This window comes from Ornithodoros turicata, chromosome 7 (assembly GCF_037126465.1).
Source record: "Ornithodoros turicata isolate Travis chromosome 7, ASM3712646v1, whole genome shotgun sequence".
NCBI classification, from domain to species: Eukaryota; Metazoa; Arthropoda; class Arachnida; order Ixodida; family Argasidae; genus Ornithodoros; species Ornithodoros turicata.
The window spans coordinates 55,784,358-55,808,094 of NC_088207.1; the positions used below are offsets into that span (position 1 = coordinate 55,784,358).

General features: G+C 47.7%; 1 protein-coding gene across 2 annotated transcripts; it reads right to left on the minus strand.

The window, feature by feature from the left end:
- Window positions 1-8,165: 8,165 nt before the first annotated feature.
- LOC135401632 (tubulin--tyrosine ligase-like protein 12) lies at window positions 8,166-20,309 on the minus strand. Of its 2 annotated transcripts, none has more exons than XM_064634141.1 (14): window positions 20,118-20,309; window positions 18,855-18,890; window positions 18,682-18,803; window positions 18,337-18,570; window positions 18,037-18,170; window positions 17,269-17,405; window positions 15,232-15,323; window positions 13,321-13,542; window positions 12,373-12,484; window positions 11,622-11,773; window positions 10,543-10,621; window positions 10,079-10,147; window positions 9,090-9,228; window positions 8,166-8,357 (listed from the first exon to the last, which is right to left on the minus strand). In XM_064634141.1, exons 1-14 carry the CDS (start codon window positions 20,238-20,240, stop codon window positions 8,215-8,217), a joined length of 1,794 nt encoding a protein of 597 aa, XP_064490211.1. In that variant the 5' UTR covers window positions 20,241-20,309; the 3' UTR covers window positions 8,166-8,214. The 2 variants fall into 2 exon arrangements, with proteins under 2 accessions (XP_064490211.1, XP_064490210.1); XM_064634140.1 differs by having other exon boundaries at window positions 15,133-15,323.
- Between the last annotated feature and the right edge of the window lie 3,428 nt (window positions 20,310-23,737).

Sequence of the window (23,737 nt, forward strand, 5' to 3'; positions counted from 1 at the left end):
TTTGGCTGTGGACGTGTGCGTTGTCTTCCATGCGTTCGAGACCTGCTTGAAGAACAAGCAACGAATCTTATCAGCTATACCGCGGACAGTTGAGACAGGTCTCTTACTCTACTTTTTTATTTACACACTACATGTTCATCGTCTCTCAGGGGCGGATTTAATGGGGGTGGGCGACCGCCCCCCTCCCATACGGCTGTGTTCCCTATGTAAAAATCCTGTCTCCTGGATGATGCTGTGCCGCAAAGCACGAAGTTTCCTTAAGACCGCCCCCCCCCCCCCCATGATAGACCCTTAAATCCGCCCCTGTCGTCTGTCTCTGCTTGGCCCTCCCCTGCTACGTTCATAGTGTTTCAGGGGCGGATTTAATGGGGGCGACCGCCCCCCCCCCCCCCATACGGCTGTGTTCCCTATGTAAAAACGCTATCTCCTGGATGATGCTGTGCCTAAGAAGTTTCCTTAAGACCGCCTCCCCCCCCCCCCCCATGACAGGCCCCTAAATCCGCCCCTGTCGTCTATGCTTGGCCCTCCCCTGCAACGTTCATAGTGTTTCAGGGGTGGGGGAATTATGTGCGATGGGAAAACCTCCCGTCTTTTGTGGATGATGACATGTCTTAAGCTTGTGCAACCACCAAGCAGAGCAACTGTGGCCACGAGCGCCGGACAGGGGTGGACAGCAGGAAGCAGTGGTATATATAGAATAGGGGAATTCGTCTGGAAAGTGTCCCGGGAAGACCCAGACAGCAGAGCGGGTGGTTGGTTTCGAACCCACCACCTTCCAGTCACTATGTAGGTCCCCCAGCGAGCAGATGCATACACTGCAGATGTAGAATGGGGTTTGAGGAGAATCTATCCATCTGTTGCATTCACTGAGCCACGCCACTATAGTACGTGTATACAGTCGGACCTCGTTTTATGAACCCTCGATATACGAATTCCCTCAACTTACGAACGGCTCACAGGGAACCAAACTTTTTCCGTGTATTTTGACCTCGTTTTACGAACCCTCGATATCCGAACTATGAACGGATTATTAGGGAACGGACCCAAAGTAGCCAAGCCATTCTGAGCTCGATATACGAACGGGCGTTATGAACGTACAGAGGACAGGCCAATGGACCGGAGGATAATGAAAGTTCCTCAGTACATGCTGCCAAGGTCAAACATACAATGTCCCAACGTCGCTACGTTCCACAAACATGATTCACCATTTCCTGAAAGAATAATTCGGGCGTTTACAGCCGGACGGTTGTGAGCTTGGACCAGGTCTCCGAGATGGAAACATCTTGCAGTTCCAAGAGAAGGCGTTCAGTCCTGACAGCCGGTGACAAGCGTGATATTTGCGTTGGAAACAGTCTCATCCGCCCACGATACAGTACTTTGAGGACCGGGTGGATGAGTCAAGTGTCAGACTTCTGTCATCTCTTCTAAACAGGATAGACCTTGCAGAAAGTATGGTGCAAAGCACAATTAGCAGTATTTTCAAAAATAAAACTTATTCAAATCAATTTCCCGTGTTTTTGTGAGGCATTTGTACACTGCACTCCTCGGACCTCGATTTACGAATACCTCGATTTACGAACGATTTTCTGAGAAACGAAGGGTGTTCGTAAAGCGAGGTTTGACTGTAAATACGTGCCGCTGCACAAGAATCTTATTCAGTCAAGTAGGTAATTCGAGTAGATTTACACGTAAGATGTGTCAGCCTATAGTGTGCCGACATGCTGCAGGGTAGGACTGCGGACAATTTCGACCACCTGGGGTTTTCAGTCAAGTAGGATTTAGGTGACATTACCAGACGCTACCTGTCTCGTAACCAACAAGACATTTGGTTGACTTCATTATGATAAATTTCTTAGGAAAATATAAAATTCGTATGCAGAGGAATCCAGCAGGTGGGGCAGAATGAAATGAAGACAAGTCGTTGGGATATATTTATACCTGAACAAGGTGAACGCGAAATACAAGACGAGATGTCTAGTAGCTGCCAAGTATTAGATTGGGACAAATACATTAAGGATGAAAGGGGGGAAAAAAAGGAACTATAGGTGGAAACGCAGAGGAGATACACAACGGGGGAATTTTGGAGGGAGTTTTAGTGAATCGTTTGCACCCGAACGGTTTTGTCGCTGCCCAACCAGAGGATTCCATTTTGAGTCAGTCCCTTTTACCGTTGGTTCCCCGTGATGCTATTCGCAAACGGTTTGAAAAAAACAAAAACAAAAAAAAACTATGCACTAAATCTCGCTATGTGCTGCCGTTTCATGCCAGGACAGGATTGCGAAGGACCGAATAATACGATGGAATCATAGACCACAACAGCGACGAAACTACGCAAGAACAAAAGACGCTGACTGCCCAGCACAATATACTGAAAGTCGAGTGCAATAGGGGTGGACGGTATGTGTCTTATCAATGATCTTTAGTTTCACGAGTCTCTTCAAGGCCTTCCACCTACCCGTCCACCCCTATTGCACCCGACTTTCAGTACATTGCGCTGCTTGGGTCTCGACTGAAGAAATGTGTATTACACGTCACCTCCTCTCCACACGTGCCGAACACTCATCCTGATGTAATCTGTGGATGTAATCAGGCTCCGCAATTCCCTGCGATATGCAAGAATTCCGTATCTTTGTTGTTCAACGCCACAGACGCCCGACACTTCGGCGCTCAGCTGCCGAGATTCCATGTGCATCCGACTATTTCTCCGATAATCTTTATATGCCTGCTGTAGCCCACCCCATCAGTAGAACCAGAAAGCATACATCTACACGAGTGAAAAGCTCGCGCATTTCAGACACATTCCGGTTCGCCCTACTAGCACAGAGGTGTGAAATCTGGTTCGCCTCGCGTTTCATTTGGCACCGCGCGGTTTCTCCGTCTCTCAATTCACCGGCGAACGTACTGGGCACCCAGCTTACTGGGAGCAGAAAAAATCCCGGGTACAGAGCATATCCATGCGACTCCATTTTTTTTTTTTTTAGACTCTGGGGTCGGATTCACAAAGAGCTCGTGCGACGGAATCTGTCGTATCTCCGTCGTACGCAAAAGTTACGACGAAGTGTAGATTCACGAAGGGCACGCGTCGCAAAATCTTCGCAGCTTACGGCGGAATCCTGCGAGAGCTCCCGAGCAGTCTTACGAAGAAAAATGGCGGCGTTATTTGGCAGCGGTGGATTTGGAGATGGCAAACAAAGACTCCATAATACGCGCCAACGCATTGCACTTTGCCACAGAACCTTCGAGACCATCCCCGAAGTGACATTGAGGCACTTTTTTTGCTGGTAACCTTCAACAAATGCTTCAACTTTGTGCTCCGTAAAATCGTGTCGCAGGGATTTTTCAAGCATCCCCTACACCCCGCTAAGACACCCCCAACACTCCTCCAAATTGTCTGCAAGAAAGGCAAAAGAAGCCATAAAAGCTGCAAAACTGAGTGCCACACACCGCTTACAAAACACCCTCACCCACCTCCTCCCCGAGACGAACACACTGGGAATTTATTTGCTGTGTCATCGAACCCGTTTCGCCTGTGATTGCATGGCATTCATTATGGCTACTGAAGGACCGAGAGCACGTGCTGTAACAAAACATCTGGGGGCGAACAACTTCGTCTTCTTCTAACGGGACGACTCTTATTGGTGCGACTACAAAATTTCGTCATCGTTACCATAGTGAAAACATAGTCTCGCACCCGTTGCGTGTTTCTCTCCTGGTTGCATGTGACAATTTCCTCTTTCTCATCAAAGGGTGTACCCTCTCCACTATGATAGCTTTGTGAATCGCGCTTACGACGCCGTCGTACGCGCGTCGCAAGCTACGACGTCTTAGCGCATCTTAGCGTAACTTACGATCGCGTTTGTGAATCCGACCCCTGGGTCGTAGCATGAACGTGAGACAAAATACTTGGCCTAACATCACATCTTCTCACCTGACTCCTCCCCATTCCTTTATAAGAAACTTGAGAAAGTCGTTGGTAACATTTCCCTCATCAGTCTGGAGCACAAGGGACGGACAAGACCAGACTCATCGACGAGAGGTCACCAACTGCCCTCACCTGGGTACCAGGCGGCCGACAGTCTCCACAATCACGAGGAAAACGCGTTTAATGCCCACCGGAACACGGACTTGAAATAACCCAGCTGGGGTCGAATGAAAGAATCTAGGCACATGTTCCACCAACACACACACACACACACCCGCTAGTGGCCTGATATCCAGGAACTGTCATTCATTATTCTGCGCACGCGTCGAAGTTGGTGGAAAATTTCGTACATCTTGCTCTCTCCCTCGTGCGCTCGCATCCGGATAAGGATAATCAATCAATCATGTTACGTATGCAGTTGCGCAACCTGAATCACGGCGATGCGTCTTCGGCAATGTGTTTCGGAGGGCGAGCCCAAGCAGCACACAATGTACTGAAAGTCGGGTGCAACAGGGGTGGACGGTATGTGCCTTATCAATGTTCTTCAGCTTCACGAGTCTGTTCAGGGCCTTCCACCTACCCGTCCACCCCTATTGCACTCGACTTTCAGTATACATCGTGCTGCTTGGGAGGATGTCATGTTTCAATAAACCTCTACCAGAGAAACGTCATCATGACGTTGGTAGACAGACTGAAACCGAAACAAATCGGAAGGGGAGAGCTGGGTTCCACGAATGAACACTTGTTCTCTGCCTCCTATTTAGAGAAAAGTTAGGACCGAAGGTCACGTCCACTTCAGGGACCATCGTAACCCCCCTCGACCCTGTTCGCCCCTATAGCTTCGAGCGTAGTTCACTTCTACCAAATTGGTGGCGCTGTCGAACACTATGACGTCATGTGTATACAAACAGGGAGAGGTCTATTTCTTCAGCGGAAGTGAGGTGGGTGTCAGGGTGATGTTTCTGCTCAGGTGCGGCTGCTGGGTGAACGAAGGGGAAAGGGACAGGTGGTGCATTCCTTCATGCTCTGGGATTCGGGTAGTTCCCACAGAACTACCAACCGCAGCAAACATCCCTCAGCGGCCTTCATTGGGACACTCGGTGATCTGATATTCATGAATCATCGGTAATGTGTGTATACTTGGTGTAGACAGGAGGAAGTGTGACCCTAAAATATGTGAGGCTATTCAACTGACGAGGGGCCTTATACGTCCTGTACTGTACTCGTATGCATATCCATATATAAAACACATTCATTGCAGTTTTTTTTTTTTTTTTTTTTTTTCTGGCGAGACCGGGGAGAGCTAGTGCCGGGAAAATCGCTGCACAGTATCCAACCATCGTATAAGCTGTAAGAGTTGTATCTAGTAAGGATACGATGAGGAGAGCGCGATGGTTGACGTGATCCATGGTGTCCGGGATCCTTAATCGTATAAATAGTTTTATTTCCAGACTCCCACGCATTCCTTCGGTATCAGCATCACCGTGGTCCGTGGGAATTTATGGAACTTCCGTTACATCCTCCCTGTCCCGAGTTTGGAAGAGAACCTGCTGACAGGGCGTCAACCCAATTTCGTCGGACGATCTTGACTTGGAAGCGTGTGGACAGACGGTGCCTATAATGACTTCTCCTATCCTCCCGTCTGTTGACCCGACAAATAGAACAGAAAGTTCGAGGAAAGCTCTCCCAAAGTAACCACGTACAAAAGAGTATATTTCCGTATAAATAGCTCGAATAAAACACTCGTATGGAGAAGAAAAAGAAAAAGAAAAAAAAAAGAAAAGGTCAGTGGATTGAATTTCGCGGGCAAGACGAAAAAGGTTATGAAAAAGGCTGTTCCTCCGGTGCTTGGCCAGCAGACACAATCCGAATCACGCAGTTGCGAACGGTTTTATAATACGTTTTGTACTAGAGCAGAGTAAGCTAGTGCACCTATAGTTCCTTTTCATACAGGGCAGACTTCCAAGTGAAGTCAGGTGCGATGGAATTTAGCATTGGTTTGGGGACACTGCAGTCCCTCCTTTTGCCAAATTTTGACTTGTCCCATCAGATTAGGCAGCGCTATGCTCTCACCACTCTGCCAGTTTCACTTCCTGTTTTATATTACATTAGCTACACGATGGCGTCGTCCTTCCATTTCTTCGGCGTAGCCAGAGGCAGGGTTTCGGTTCCAAAGGAGTGATCAGTGATTAACTCTGGATGAATGGCACTGCGGTAACGTAAACAAAGTCATTTGTTGTCTTTCTGCCGTTTTATAGAAAGGTCGTGGACCCGCAAAATTCACTCCCATACGACTTGGAATGGAAGTTGCTGTCTGCAGGTAAATCTGCCTCTTGTTCTATACACGGACACGTCTTCAGGCGTCGACAGAAAAGGCACTGGTGAAGACGATACGTTATACGGACGACATTTTGTGATCCAGACGTCCTCCCTTATTTGATGTAGTATTTCTTGAACACCAACACGAGACATCCTCATGTACTCTCTCAGAATAAAGAGCAGTGAGGACCACGCATACGTAATACGGAGGTAACAATATGGGATGCTTGACAGACTGAGTTTGATGAGAGTATCGAAGACGCCCTTGCAAATGAACGATTTCATCAGTTTCCTTATAACGTAGAAAATTCTCAAGATTCGAGCACCTTTCTATAAGGACTTTAATACTGACTGAATTCTGAATACTGACTGAATAAGGACTGAATATAGTCCAGTACTTCTCAGAAAGGAATCCAGTCTGCAAGGTAGGGACCAGGCGGGAGCCCGACGAAACGGGGTCACCACCCCACTCCGGATTGCACGACTCACAAACCCCTGGGTGTCCATACTGTAGAAAAGGCCCGAGCTTTGGGCAAGGGAACAAACAGAAAGGACTACACAACACGGTGTCGTGGGCAGGTCACATCTTGTTTGCGGGCTGATATCACGCTGCAATCTCGTGGAATTGCGATCTTTTGGTGCGTCAGCTCCAAGATATATTGCAGCGGCGTTTTATGATACGATATCTGCTCGTAATCTGCGTATCAGCACTTTCGTCCTGAACAGTTGTCTGTTTCCGAAAAGATGTTTTGAGCCGGAAGACAGCTAGCTGGACTCAATTCCAACAACTTGGGAATGTTTATTGTCCTTCAATTTTTTACCAACGGTTCGTCCTTTGTTGCCCTTACTCCGTCCATTGGAAGAAATTCACTAAAGTGACCCCCAGCATTTTCTTTCTTTCTTTTTTTCTGCGGCGTGTTATGCGACGAATAAAACGATCTGCGAAAGAACGAGGATCACAACGTGACCCGCAGCGCGCGCGTCGTTCCGCTCCGCTCTTGGAAATGGTCTACGGGAGAATGAGGGAAGGAGGATAGTAGTCATGTGACTCGTGACGTAGACCGCCACAGAAAGAAGCGAAGGAAGGAAAGGCGCGAGGATCGTGCCGGCCGTCCGCGGCCGCTTTCTCAGACTGTTTTTTGTAAATTTGACTGCGCAGTACACCGCAGAGGGAAATACTTTACTTTGCATGGTGGGTTCTGATCGACAACCTGACAGATATGAGACAGGTTTTCGACACCACGATAAATGTCACCACCATATGCTCCTTTAAACGACGTTACGCAGCCATTCAAAGCCGCGCCGACCGTCGTTATGAAGACGAGCCCACCGTCAGCCGTATCGGCAACCAGCCACAGCAGGCCGTTTGGCTGAAGGAGACACCCTCATTCTACGTGTCCATTGGCGCCGGCTGTGCTGCATGGGTGTTTTTCCTGGGTTCATCTCGGAGGCTTTAAGACGAATGTCGGCAGTTCCCCGTGAAGTCGGCCCAGGACGCATGGTCCCCCCTGCGTTAGCGGTGTTGTTGCCCGCCTGAGCACGGACGACTGCGGCAAGCAGTTCCTTCACCGCCGCCACATGTCCACGTGGCACATTGGGGAACATCTACTTTATCTAGGTGGCGCTGACATTGCTCAGAGTTACCACGCCTCCTGCCCCGTTGCCTTACGCGAAAAACTTCAGTCCTGGACACTGTGCACGGAATGCTACAGAGAAAACGGGAAACACTTTCATGTTCCAGACTCTACAGAAAGTCACAAACTGGTTTCTCACTTTCGCATCCTTCTCACCAAAAAATCCGCCTTGTACGTCACCATACTACCATTACCATCTTGCTCCTGTTCTACATCATTAGAGCTACAATACCAATCTACACAAGGAAATGCTCCTTGTGAAATGGTGCCCTGTAGAATAACACGCTACATTCCATTGCCGTATTTTATTCACAAACTCAAGGATTAAGAAAAGAACGCCTATAACGGAATAACGCTATCCGTAGGTTCGTCGAGGAAGAGCGTAGAAAAGACGTCGTCAAAAAAGCTTGGGTAGAAGAGACAGGCTCGCTGGCAGTCAGGTGCCCAGTTTACCTCCAATAGTTTGGGCTGAACTCCCTTCTCTGGAAGCAAAAGCTTTTTGGTAATTGTCGGAGTTGACACCAGGGCCCCGATCTTGAACATAGCGATCGTTATCGTTATAGTTAAAGTTTGTGCACCCCAAAGCCGCTCTGGTACACACACGCAAGAGCTCGTGGCGAATCACTGGCCGAACTGACGCATTTAGCGCGCGCTATGGGATAACGACAAGTTGAAGATCTGGCTCCAGGTTATTCTCCCCAACACCAAATTTGTGCAGAATTTATTCGGAGAAAAAGAACGGTCCCTTTTCGAGATATCGATGGCTCTTGTCTTTTGATGCCCTTTCCTCAACGTAAATTTATGCAGGATATGTGAATATGCGTGGCAGTAGCCACAGGAGATCAGGGGTGGATCTAGAGGGTAAGTCAGGATGTCCTGACCACACCTCAATTTGTCTACACATAGTGTTTCATTGACCTATAGACGGCATATCTACCGTGCTGGCCAAGACTAGACCTCCCCCTTTCAGAAAAATCCTGGATCCGCCCCCGTGGAGAATGATGTTGGGGATGGCGTCTACGGGGGGAGGGGAGAAGAGGGCACCAAAAAGATAGCTACCAATTAAAAAGCCACCGTCACTAAAATAAGAGTGGATTGAACTCGATTGGGTAACAGTGTCATCACGATGCTTTCCTAATGAGAAAATACACAGTTTCAACATACAGGGATGAATCCAGAGAAACTGCGAACAGCATTAAAATACAGCATCTTACCGCCACTGGAAGTGTCCCACTCGATCATGAGATCGACAGCGTACATAGCACGTGACTGGGGGTTCGGACAGATGCCACCAGGCGGAGGACTGGATGCTGCCTGCTCAAATGCACTTCGTAGTAATCCAAACACTTGTTCCTGCACAGGTTGGTGTACGCCATTCTCAATTACTCTCCCTTATTGCTCCGGAATTGAAAGGTTGGAACAATCATTTTCATGTGTTGCTGGGCCCAATTGAAAAGACAAGAAAAAAAGATAATTTTTGGGTTGGTATTTATTTATTTATTTATGTATTTATTTATATAGCTGACTCGTTGCACCAGTTCAAGCACTGGAGCACTTTCATAGTATTCATTTTTCCAGTGCAACCCCTAGCTCAGGATAAGTTTGTGGACAGCCTGCACTTGCTCCATTCTTAAAACAGAACTTCATCACACAGCACAGTGAAGGTCAACCGTTGCAGAGAATGATTCCGCTATCACTCCCGATTTGTGGAAGCAGCGGGGCGTACGCCTTTTTGTGACAATTAACACGAATGCATAAGTTAGCCACAGAAAGGGGTATGCCTCCCATTCTTAACCAATCAGGGGGCAGAACAATGTCATTCGGGATGGTGGTGGGCGAAGAGAGTGTAATGAAGTGAGGTTCTGTTCCAAGAGTGATAGATCAGCAGTGCAGCTTTGTCGAGCAGATGAAATAATGCAGGTATGCAGTGGGAGCGTAGAAAAGGGCATCATGTGTCTGCAAAATTCGTGCAACGTAAACGAAGGACAAGCACTTAAAAACGAAACCAACAGCTCGCGCACAAAAAAGTAGAAGAGGGTCAATGGTGTCAAACGCAGATAATGAGGCCTGTGTACCCGCTCGTTCATTGTGGAAGTGATCACAGAGCACTCACAGCACCATCGTTGAACTTTCCAGAACCAGTGCAGCGAGCGCAGCCAAATGAAAGAGACTGTGAGAAAATTTGGGCCGGAACGACTGTTACCTGGATTCCAGACCACGGCGTGCTTGGATAGGCATCATCAAATTTCTCCACAAATTCGGCACACAGCATCTGGCACAGAAAACACGCACACCTCTCACAATTCTGCTCAACTGGAACTGTTACGCAGGCTGTATTGGATGAGGTGCAGTTCTCGTGCAGCAAGAAAACAAGATGCACATCAACTGTCTAACTTTGCGTGAAAAATAAAACAAGTTACCAGAAACGTCAACTTCATAAAGGCTCGCATGCCAGTTTTATCATTAAAAGACTGACTACATCCCCATTCGTTATCCACACCTTATCTTAGCATCACACCTGGTGTAGACTAATTTCTGCAAAATTGCTAGGGTGCCTCTGCCGTTTGCTCTGAATGTCTAGCACCACTGATCATTGGGGCCCACAAGGTACCTGTGATGTGACATCAAGCGAAATACCGTACTGGACATGTCAATGAAACGACATACCTGCTTCATGTCAGTGTCCGCATAGTTCATTACAGTGAAATGTTTCTCGTAGTCTTCGTAGTCATCCAGAGCAAATGGTCTGTATTTGAGAAACGTTAAAATAGTTATGAGAGCAAAGACAACAAAGTTGCCAATACTGTCCACCAGTGTTCATTAAAGAACGATTGTAGCTAAACCAAGAGAGAAGCCTTTGATCTGCTCACACTCTAGAAATCCCCTCAACTCAAAATAAAATAAAATAAATAAATAAACTCTTCCAGAGAGAATGAGAGCCAGTGAATGAGTGCTGTTTCACTCAGAGACTCAGAAAGCACACGCCACAAGCAGTACCGCGCTGGGTCCACAGAAGACAAATTTTCAGTGAGAAATCGGACCTCACAGCTGCTAGCTACCTCACACTCATCTGATTACATCATGCCAGGCTTCCTACATGTACCCATAGGTGCATAAGGTATTTTTGTAAATGAAACTGTACATCAATGAGACACCATTTAGCGGAAATATTTTGCATGGCTGCTTCTGACTGGCTGGCTGATGAATGAATTGGGGGTTTCAATGACGGTGGGTGAAAAAAAAATTAATCTGCGGAGGCATGCACGGGTAAGTAAACAAGTAGCCGAAACCACAACCCAGAAGGGACGTAACTAGGAAGAAGACACATCAGCAAGCACTTGTATTTTTGTCTTCTACAAGTTTTTAGAGTTTTAAAGATGGACTCTTTGATAAACTAACAGGCAAACAAGAATGTTAACAGCACCTGAAACGTTTCCGGAGTCACTATAAAACGTCACCTAACGAATTCCGCAGGAATAACAGAACATGGTGGAAATTTGAGTTTTGAACTGGCAGAAGTGGACATACGGCCATAGCAGACGACAGCAACACGACAGTGTACGGCTCCCATTCAAAACGAAGAGAACGACGATGATAATCAATTTAGAGCCTTAGCAAGAATGTATCTCTCATGGGACATGCACTGCTCCTACGCCACCTCTAGCTTCCAAATTGTGGCACCAGGGGAGGAGTGTAGATGACATGGTTTGCTGTAATGGAGTAGGTCGTAGTTGAAGCTCACTTACTTGTTTGCAAATCTGAGCCAGAAATTCTTGTATGCATACAACTGCAGTGGCTCCACGCTCGTAAGCAGTACTATGTAGCGGAAATCAAACTTGACCAGTCCGACGTCCTCGCGAGGGAACAGCACAGGGTCGGAGATGTATTTGCAGACAATCTGTCAGGAAGAAAGTGCAACCATCGTGTGCATGCCACTTCCCGTTTGTTGTTGTCAGGTCTGCCTCATGTTCCTGCACTCTGTTTTTTTGCAATTATTCTGCTCGTTTCTTCCGGAACTTCCACAATCTGTACAAGATGACAAAAATATTCGTCCTATGTTGCTCTTACATGAACCAACATCAACGTGTCCTTGAAAGGCGAATTAAATGTGAAGCGTGGGTTCAGTGCCATAGACTACAGCATTGTTTTTAGTGAGAAAAGCGTGTGCCAGTAGAGATATCAGAGCGGATATTCTCGCGCTAACCCTTTCTCGGCGCTCATTAACGTTGGGGCTACAGTAGCCAATCAATCTTCTGGACCCGGCAGTGACCGGAAAAAAGTCGGAATAATACGGCAGTGTGAAAAATCCAACGATCACTAAATTAATCTTTATTCCACCTCAATAGCGCTAAAGAACAATCGGTGCCCGAATAATCAGTCAGCTACTGTAACCAGGTGAACAATGTATCTATCACCCTATGTACTGAAGGACTGTCAATCATGGAATTACTGCAACATCCACTGACTGGCGCTAACGGCAAGGGGGTCATCCATTACCTTCGGACCAGTCGCTGGCTGCCGAAGGATGCAGTTCAGGCTATTGGTGACGTGGGTGTCAAGACTTCTTGCCAGGTTCCAGGGCTTGCAGATCCAATGGTTGTCCAGCCCCCTGCATTGAACAACATAGGGGATCTCACTGCTCCGATGAGCAAGCCCAACAACTGAAGACTCGCCTATCTTTTATGTATTTACTGCGCATATTATTTATGAGCCTTAACGCATTGGTACCATGCAGGGTTGCGGAGTTGCCACTCCGGAGTTGGAATGATTCCGGAATGATTCCAGATTTGTCGGAGCCCGGAATGGAATGGGAATGGAATGGCGGAAACTGTCCTAGGAATGGAATGGGAATGGAATGGCGTAAACTGTCCTAGGAATGGAATGGGAATGGAATGGCGGAAACTGTCCTAGGAATGGAATGGGAATGGAATGGCGTAAACTGTCCTAGGAATGGAATGGGAATGGAATGGCAGAAACTGTCATAGGAATGGAATGGGAATGGAATGGCGGAAGCTGTCCTAGGAATGGAATGGGAATGGAATGGCGGAAACTGTCATAGGAATGGAATGGGAATGGAATGGAATGGCGGAAACTGTCCTAGGAATGGAATGGGAATGGAAGTAGGCAGTTTTTCGCAGGAATGGAATTGAAATGGAATGGCCTGGGCGCCCCGGTGGCTGCTGGGCTAACCAGTACGGTTACCGGTGCCTTTTCTTTTATCGATGGAATTAACGGAATGGAATGGGGGTTGCCAAGCCCATTCCAGGAGTGGGAATTTGGCCGTACCTTTTCATTCCGAGGAATTGAAAGGAATGGAATTATCACAAATCTCCATTCCTTGAAATTGAATTGGTGGCCCCATTCCGCAACCCTGGTACCATCGTACAGAACACCCCATACCGGTACAAAATGCAGCACTGACTCATGAATCGAAAAATACCATACCTCTTCTCCCTCAGCTGAAAATAGGACACAAACATCGGGAGTTCCGTCTTGAGGTTATAGGTGGTGGGCAACCAGGAAGGGCTCGTCTCCAAAGTGCCAGGGTCCACCACTTCTGCCGCGGCAGCTCGACGGCAGACGACTGCCAGCAGGTCCTTCACTGTCACCACATGCTCAAAGGGGAACTGGTTCACTCGCTTCCAACCCGTTTCTCGACTCAGTTCGCTGAAACAAAGTTAAAAACCTTTGCGCGAGAAGGCACAAAAATAGTCATAAGACTGTAACAGCCAATCGCCATAAAGTGCCGCGAAGTGACTATCGCACGACAGCAGGGGAAACATTCCGTCATCTACTCTCATAATTAAAGGGGTTGAGAAACCACATGCAACCCAGCAAATGTGTGACTCCGTTTCATACGTTGTATACATGGTCCGTGGGTTCGACATGGGTGCGATTTTTTTTCGAGCCGCCGCCGCTGACGGTGGCGCCGAACAGCAACGAGAGACGCTGGCAGACAAACGGGAAGTGACGTTTTATCCGTGTGCGCTTGCCCAACGTACTCGAAGGTCACCAGACCGAAAGGCCGTTCTCCGGTGAGCAGCTCCCTCTCTTTACAACCACCTACGTCGTCACGGAAACAGAAAATTATGCACTTCCTTTCTCCACGATAAAACGTCACTAAAAAAAAAAAAAAAACGGGCGAGGGGGTGAAGAGTCCCAGCGCACGATCTTCGGAGAGCAGTGGCTCCGTAACGCGGGATTGCAGAAACAGCGTTTTGATTAGAGCCTGAAGTTTTAGGGTTTTACCCGATTCTCCCCCGAATTGAAGGTTGCCTCTTTAGGGTGAAACCCGATTTTTACCCGGCAAATTGCCCTCACTGGGATGCCTGTAGAAACGCATTAATTTACTTGTTTGGCAGAAAAATTCAGCTACATCACCATTTATACCAAACCGCTACGGTTAGTTTGAATAACTGAGCCCGATTTCACCCCGAATTTAGCGTACTGGAAGTTTTTTTACCCGAATTCGCACGAATTTAGTGCGCATGTTTATTTACCCGATTTTTACCCCCCGAATTTAGAAAAAAATATTTCCCGAAAACTTCAGGCTCTAGTTTTGATGTGCATGTTTAGTACACAAAATCAATATTTACAATGTTATTTCTTGAAAAGTTTGGACATGGTTTCAAAATCCCTTTAACATACTTTTTATACCAGAACATAGCACGATAAAGGGGCCACACTTGTATGCAAAGGAAAAAAAATTGGACCTCAACTGTCACCGTGCGGTACATGCCCACCGTGCTACTAAGATTAGGGTGTGTCAAATACAGCTGGGTGTGTGTTGTTGATTATGTGAGCAAATCCAGTCGTGCAATACGGCTCGTAAAGGATGATGATGATGATGGTTCATGTTTTGCTGGCACATCGATAGAGCCTGAAGTTTTCGGGTAATATTTTTTTCTAAATTCGGGGGGTAAAAATCGGGTAAATAAATATGTGCACTAAATTCATGCGAATTTGGGCGGAAAAGAACTTCCAGTATGCTAAATTCAGGGAGAAATCAGGCTCAGTTACTCAAACTCACTGTACAGGTTTGGTACAAACGGTGATGTAACTGAATTTTTCTGCCAAACAAGTAAGTTCGTGCATTCCTACGGACATCCTAGTGAGGGCAATTTGCCGGGTAAAAATCGGGTTTCACCCTAAAGAGGCAACCTTCCATTCGGGGTGCAAATTCGGGGAACAATCGGGTAAAACCCTAAAACTTCCGGCTCCACACATCGACAACTAAGGTGATAATGAAGGACCCACCGGTAATTCTTGTAGTGATAGTTGAGCCACAGGACATCTGCCTCGTGCTCCTTGTCCGTAAACTCAAAGGCTGGGTGTTTGAGATACTCGTTGATGTACCTGTATTCGGAAAAAACTTTGAGCGGTCGGTCCGATGGCATGGCTGGAGCCAGGGCTGTGCGATCGGGCATGGATTCCTCTTTTCGGCCACTCTGTACAGGTGAAGGTAAAGCATCCATGTTTATGCATCTCCCAACGATGCCATAAATTAGTTTTTTTGTTCCTTACCAACGAAGAAATGTAGGGCTCAATGTTTCGTTTAAGAAATCAAAATATTACGGCAAAATTCAACAAACGGTCATTTTTGTTGGGGGAGCTATAACACACATTCTTCGAATTCAATGTGGTTACATTTTCTACTTGACCATTCTACTTCATCAAGTGTGATTGTCATCAGACTTGAGACTAACCTCCAGAAAAACATCAGAAAGGCAGAATTGCAGTGCATCTTTAAGAGGGCAGTGAAAGCCACATCCGAAACTTTTTCGTTTTTTGGCTGCAGCGAATTGTGCATCAAATAACATGCAGTCTAGCACGAGGATGATTATCTTAGCTGACCCCTAGCATGAGAGAGAGGACTTCAGTCTGCTGCGCAAATGCCTTCAACTTCTTCAGAGAGCTTGAATGAGTGACATACCAGGTACACCTCAACTAGCCCCACACTGTGTTGTTTTCAACTAGCCCCACACTGCGGAAGAATTTTCAATGGGAAATGAGACGTCGCCACTTATATTTATGCCTGGAGCCCCTAGCTTTCTGCGGCGGAAAACTGACTTTTCCGCAAAATGGGATTTAGAAATCTGCGAGATTCTCTGAGCGAGAGAAGACAAAAAAAAAAATGCAGTCTCCCAAGATCGCCCATCAACTCATCTCACACGCTTTCCCAGCCTTTCGTAACTTTTCAGCTCACGAAGAAAACTCGACTCAAACTCCGTCAATTTCTCTCCACGCGTTACCGTCATTACATTTCCTTTCCTTGCGGCGCACTCAGCCGTGTAAGTCCACCGCATCAGCGGCGGCGTCAGACACTGCAGTCGCGGCTGATTAGGTTCAACCCACAAAAATATCGCAGATCGATTGAGTTCCTTACATAATTCTGCAACTAATATATTCCGCGATTCTGAGGGAAACAGCAGGTTCCTCGAGACGTGGCCAATTCTATTTATGACGATGCTAGTACGTCATCACGCCGGGTGACCGGGTCTCCAAGGTAGCCCTGCCCCACTTAGGGTTGCCACCAGGCCGGTATTATACCGGCACGGCCGGTTATTTGCTCGCTCTGCCGGTTGCCGGTAGGAAGGTGATACCGGCAGCCTTTTGCCGGTATTTGTGGCTCAAGACCTTTCATAGGGGCTTTTGTGAGCTTTTCCCTTCAACATTCCACTACAGCTTGAATATAAATCTGGAGCACAGACCCAACTCCGCGCAGTCACCAGTTGTTTCCTTAGTTACTCGTTATTATTATTATTATTATTTATTATTATATTTTATATTTATATTATTATTATTATTATTATTATTTATTATTATATTTTATATTTATATTATTATTATTATATTATTATTATTACACACAGGAACACGTCTCCTCGTATTGTCTTGAGCTCTATCTCTCTTGTGTTCTGTGTGTACTCTTCCACCCCTCACCCACTTCCCTTTCCCGCGAGCCTTTCCTCCTTTCCCTCTATTCCACCTCCTCTCCCTCAGCCGGTATTTTTCACTACGAAAGGTGGCAACCCTAGCCCCACTCGCGGCTACTATTTGGGGAAGGCGTTTGTAAATTACATGAAGCTCGTGTGAGTGCCTTTGAGCCACGTGACATGGGAAAACATGGCGATGCGTCACGGGTGTCATACTGCATGCCGACTGACGTAGCAGAGCGTACTTTTACAGTTTCCTCTCGGAATTGCACGCGTACAGGAACAACTCACCACCTACCGTGACTCAGGTGGTGCGTCACTACGTTTTCCCACGTCACGTGACCAAACGGGACGTCACTGCACGAGCCTGATTGCGCAGTGACGAGACACCGTTGAGCGAAATATTTCGTGGTACCTTACGAGACCTTTAACAGGCGGCGTCGGTTCTGCCACTCACCCGAAAGTACTCCAGGCTGGGCTCCCGCTGATTGCAGTCAACGGAGGTCATGTCGCACGGCTCCCACGGAAGCAGGAGGGCCTGCTCGGTGAGGCGATCGCACGGGGGACCTTCCGCAAAGTTCCTCGTCACTTCGCCTATTTTGTGAAAATGTTTTCCTCAAAATTAAGGTGTATAAGTAGAAGCGCCAAATAAAATGAGGTGCGTCGTAAGCATACAGCCACGAGTTTTTAGGGACAAGCCCAGTGAAAGTCGTTTTTATCCCATGATTTGCATTCACTTCACTTCAGGCAAAACCGAAAAAAAAAAATAAAGCCTGAAAATGAACTTCCAAAAGTGCAAATTCTGGCACCAATATTGGTACTGGAAAAAGCTGGGTACCAGAATGGATACTGCAATGGGCAAGCGTGCAACCTGGTTTGTGCCGAGGTGAGAAAAACTCTCGACAAAATCTCTCCCTTCGAAGGGTTGCGACACTGTACATCGTGCACACAACTTACTGCCATAGTACTCGTACCGAGGAAAATAACGTGTTTTTCTACGCGTTGTAGAATAGCGAGACTTCAAACACCCTCAACCATTCCTATTGGTTCTGGTGAGCACGTCACCTCTCCCACCGGTCGCCTACTACCGATGGAGATGCCTGCTGTCGTGCCAATTTTCTACACGTCTACAATGCCTCTTGCTGTAAAACCTCCAACACCTTTATCCGGCATCACTCGGGACCAAGTGTCTGAGACCCCTTAAAAGATGCTCAGGTTGGCTTACCAGCACAGGGAACCTCCCTGATGGGAAACAGGAGGCTATACGAGGCTGCGTGCGGCAGGTAATAGAAGGGTACACAACGGAAGGAAGGCTCCCGGCTGTGCTGGATGCGAGATCCGAACTCATCCATGACATACCTGGGCAAAGAGAAGGGAACACAAGCGAACATATTTGCGGGTAACGGCATTCAGCTTCCCGTCTTACGGAGCATTAGTAAAGCATCTCCCCTAAGTGCTGCAAGGAACACCTTCACCTTGACGTGAATGTCTGATGCATTGTCCACGAGATGTCCAAAGGACTCACCATATGGGTGCAGAATCTTCCGTTGTCACACGAGGTCCCCCAACGCTGTACGTCTGGTTGTATAACCACATTCGTTCCAGGACGTTGGACAGAACCTCTTCTTCGTTGTCCACGGTGACATCCGCAGCGACGTCCATCAACGCGGCCATCCTCTTCAACAGGCCCGGAACCTGCTGCAGTTGTTCCTTGGCCTGATGCGGCCGGTACGTCCACGCGTGGTCAATCAGGTACACGCTGCGAGAGAAAAGCGGTGGAGCCACATTTTGAGACCGTAGTCCGCTTAAAGGTTGTAGAAGAGGATATACGGGAGGTAAGGGTTGCGGAAGGTGGAAGGAAGGAACTTACTCTTCTGCAACAGCCAGACCATGTTCTTTTATTACGATTACTTTCCAGGTATGTTGTAGTCCAGCATTCGAGCTTCCCTCTGGTGATTCCCCGTCGCAGTCGTCATCGTCTACGAGCTGAACCTGAACAGATCGTCAGGATGTGAGGACTGCCTGTCCGTTTCGTCAACCCACCTCCACTATCTGGAACACCTCTCCTGCGTCGAACACCTGTCGAAAGTGGGAGAACAATTTCGAAAGGTCTATCATTTGCCCCAATCCCTACATGCAGCTTTCTCAAAGAAGCAACTAGAGAGTCCCCATTGCAACGGCAGGCGAAGCCACGCCCCCCTGCACGGCGATTGGTGCATGGAGCTGCAGGAGCCCCTAGGGCAGCCACCTAGCTCTAGTACACCATAACCCAGTTAAACTTGTCTTGTGCGACTGGCACACTGGCTGCACCCCACCGCAGAGGAAGCAAAAGTAGTACGAGAAAAGTTCCATTACATTCGATGTATGCTTTGAAGCTAAACGCACAAAAAAAACATAATTTTTTAGGACAATTTGTCCACATCGTGCACCGTGATTTCACGCGTATGAGCCACACTGCAGATAAGCCGCAGGACGCGTTTTTAGGAACGTTTTGAAAATTTTCTGGCAGATAAGCCGCGGTCAATACGATACGACTGATTTGTGCAACGAAGGAGACCATAGAGAAGGCCATAAACCCTGTGGCCCATACTCCGCGGGATCGGCACAGTGTACAACAAAAGGAGGACAGTTCTAGAGTTCGCATTGTGCCCTCGTTGGGCATTTTTTCGTGGAGTGATGGGTCAGTGGTCTTCCAGAAGACGTGAATCACTGTCACCACTTCCGAATGCACCAGGAAGACCACTCTACTCGAATGTGGACCTGTCCCTGTTCCGCACTGTTTGTGCATCGACAGGGGGCGGTGCTGTTCTAGAGACACTGTCGGCCCTTTCGTTAAAACGAGCGTATGGGGAAAATACCAGGAAAAAATAGTCGTCAGATAAGCCGCAGAGCGCCCGTGAGAAGAAAAAAATCGCGTATGAGCTACGGCTAATACGCGTGGAGTTACGGCCAACTGTAATACGCTTCCCGTAACGATATACACTTGGGATTGTAGAGAGTGCAACTTGATTGTGTACTTGTGCAAGTTAGCTTCGCGCAGCCTTGGTTGGGTTCGGTTAGTTTAGGTAACTGAGCCTATAGTCATACTAGTCCAAGTTAGCTTTTTGCAGCTAGTCCTCCGCCTCCTTGCGCACCTTATGGACGGTGCCAGCTTCATCGCTTCATGCCCTGCTGCGTTCCTGGTATCACGGACCGTCCGACGGATCCCGCTGCATTAAGAACCGGGTCCGTCCGACGGACCTCTGAACACAGCGATTTTTGAAACACGTTATTCGAGCATGAGGCAATCACAGATAATCTACCTACACTGCCTTCTAGCTTGTTGTAAAGCGGTTCCCACAAGTGTTGCGGAACAGCAGATGTCTCCAATTGATTTCTATGCCCAAATATAAATTTGTCCACGTCTGAGACCGAGTCCTTCGAGGGCATTCTGCCTTTCGCGCACTGCAACGCTGGAACCAAGAATTAAACCCAGGGCGCGGCCATTGTCATCCCAGTGTGGTCAGACGTCAGGCTGTGTTCGTTCATTCTACTATAATTCTATCTTTTTGACACCGGGAGTGGCTGTCCATGAATGATTTCAAAATGTACGACTTTTTTGAAACTAAAAACAACACCTCTTAAGCTCGTAAAACAACAACAACAACTTTACTGCGAGATGATGAATGGGAAGTTTCATCGCCAGGGGCGATAATCTGCCCCATTGCTGGTGGTGAGGCGGGGGAATTAAATAATGAGCCCCTTCACAATAAGGATCGAAGTACATGTTTATGATAGAAACCCAACAATGAAAATGACACCGCAATGTTAGCATGCAGCCGGCGCGTGCAGGTGCAGCAGATACAGTCGCAAACATTTATGAAAATCGAACACCCGCATTTGCATTTCAAGATTTTATGCACGTTTCTTTGGGTCAGACCCACGGTCAGACCACAGCGGTTCCAGAGAGAAAGAGGAGGGAAGAGGGGAAGACGCCCCTGGCTCAGATCCTGCAAGCTCTTTTTTTTTTTCATCTTTCTTTTTTTATTATTATTATTATTATTATTGTTGTTGTTACTATTACTATTCTTATATTTCGGAGCCTCTGGTGGCTTGGGGCGCTATGGCGTCATCGCAATCTTTAGGTGCCCATTTCGCTGTCTCAGCTTTCCTCCAGGCTTCTTTCCTTACAATTTGTGTGACCGATAGAGAAGGAAGAAGATCGGATCCAGGCCCACGGTCTGGGAGGGGCGCGCAATGGGGGAGGGGAGAGAGAGAAATCCAATTCTCATAAACTGTATATAAACTGACCCCTCAGGATCCGCTACTGGAAGGAAGCAGCCATGAGAAGAAAGTAAGCGAGGTATTGGACATATTTTTTTTAATTACTATTATTCCCTGTTAGCGCCGCGAAGCAACTGTGGCTATGAGCGGCGTACAGACGTGGACAGATGGAGAGAGGACAGCAGGAAGGAAGCGTGGGACAAGGGGGTTATTATGCGTCCTGGGCCGACTTCAGGGGAACTGTACCGACAATGGTCTGACAGTAAGTCTTCGGAAAACCCAGGAAAAACCTCAGACAGCGCAGCCGGAGGTAGGGATTCGAACCCAGCACCTTCCAGTCTTGCGTGGGGCGAGTGTCGTACGGATAACTGTCACGTTTCCCGAGGAGCCCAATGAAAAGGCTTTGGCCGCCATTTTGACGCCCTATACGGGCCCTCGGGCAAATAACTGTAAAACCGAAACCAGAAACCATCCATAACTTAAAAACCCGAGACTAGGGGACAAAAAAAAAACGACAAACACAGACAAGTTTTTTGTCCCCTAGTCTCGGGTTTTTTAAGTTATGGATCTATACCACCAGCTCGCTTGCTACCTCTCTATCCTCTCGTTACAGAAACCATCGGTGACATCACTAGTCTCCCTCTCTCGCAATGGGCGAGAGGGTGCATTCTTTCCTCAACGCTTTCCTCCACGGGAGCAGACGATGACCCGGTGCCGGCGGCGTCCCATTTGGAGGGCGGAATGCAAGGCGGCCACCTTCTGCTGCTTACACTCTGGGGTCACGTGGTCCTTTGTGTCCGTCAGGAAGATGCTTTTCGAAGCCCAGTGAGTGTGTCTTTTAACTCCATAAGTAGAAGCAAGAGACTAAAGCCTCACAATGTATGTTTTTAACAGCAGTAACCGCTGAATAAACAGAAATATGTGTGGTTCATGCGGGAGCTGCGTTTACTGAAAGTTGTACGGTACTCTACATCAGTGCGGCTGAACAGCTGACAAGGTAGAGAGCATGGGCCTGATCCTCGTGGTTCAGTCAGGGGAATGAACGTGTAGTATATTTCTATTGTCGGGAAAAACTCACGTGACCTCAGACGTCGGGCCAATCGTTGGGCCTCGGTAGAGTAGTTTTTTGCTTTGTTTTATTTTGTCTCCATGGGTGACGCGTGACGTAAAGCGACGCTGCCGAGGGGTTCTCTTTCCCTTTCCCCTCTGTTCTCTCCCCGCTTTGGCGGTTCTGGATTTTCGTTCGCATCCAGTGAAATAAATAAAACGCGGAAGCGTTGGCTCTTTCTGTTGCACAAGGTGCTTTATTTTTCGGGATTGGTATTTCCAGATCACACATATGCAGTCTTCTGTATCTGCGCCAAACACGAACTTGACATGAACATTGTTTCTGAAGTTCGAGTAATATGCCGAAGCAACTTCACATTCACTGTTAGCTGATGTCTCAAGTGGAAGACTTCACAGTAGATCAGTAAATTCACTGCACAGGCACACACTTTCACAAATCCGGCATGACAGGAAACATGTCCATATCCCTTTGCTGCTTGTATAGTGTCACATGTCAAGGCTGACCCGTCACAAAGGAACCTGTGCAGCTGCTAAGCCAAAAGATGATGTTCCAACCACTCAGAGTGGCATATCCATTCTATTGCGTCCATGCCGATGCTTTTCTGAAGCAGATATGAGTTGAGCAGTACCTAGTTGATACCTGAGCAAGAAAGACCAGAACAGGGATCAGAAAACGTGAAAACTAAAAATTCTACCGGCCGAAATGCTGAGTATATGCCACAGGTGCGGTGCTATGCTATGCTACGCTAAGCGGCAGAATGGAATAGGAACTGACTTACCTGCCATCGAGTGGGAAAACACAGTATTGATCCTCCTTGAATCGTTGTCGCGCCAAGCAAGCGAAGCAGACCTGCGCCTTCCACTTATCTATCACTGAATTTACTTGCAGAAGTATCCAAGAGAATTCGAGTTTTGCAGAGTCGGTATCGACGGGCACTAAAAGCCATCCAAAGCGGTACCGGCAAAGATGCTTTGCGTGCGTCCCTGCTGCACCATATTTCGAAACTTTACGGCGAACTGCTCTGGCTCTGGCACCCCAGACACGGCGGTGCCCGCTTTCCCGCGCCACGGAAAGGTTATAATTTCAAACCGACCAATGAGCGCTCGCATACCAGGGGAGCGGCCGCAGGAGCCAATGGGATGCTCTCGGTAGAGAACTCGCGCTTCCACGTAAAAATTTTGACGTTTCATGACGTTTGATGACGCGAAAGGCTCGCAGCGCCTCACTTTAGTCCGCAAAGGAACTCGCGAGTTTCATCCCCTTGGTTCAGTCCTCGTCATCCATTACAGTTCTACTCCTAAGGCCGTGAACTGGTACAGGAAACGGCAACGGTAGGGTGCCGAATTCAATTTCTCCGTATTTTTTTTTAATTTACTTATCAACTTATCAACGGCCGCGGTCCAGGTACCTCCGATGAAGAACGGTTGTAGGCTTATCGGGTGATATCTCTCAGAGGAATCCGCATCTTCAGGAGTCAGGAATCACGTGGTGTCAGGAAAGTGACAAGAGAGTATCCATACCAATCCCCGTGGATTCTCTTATTCCTGATCAGAATCATGTTTACGTGAGCTCTCACTGCGGATTTGTAAGTCAT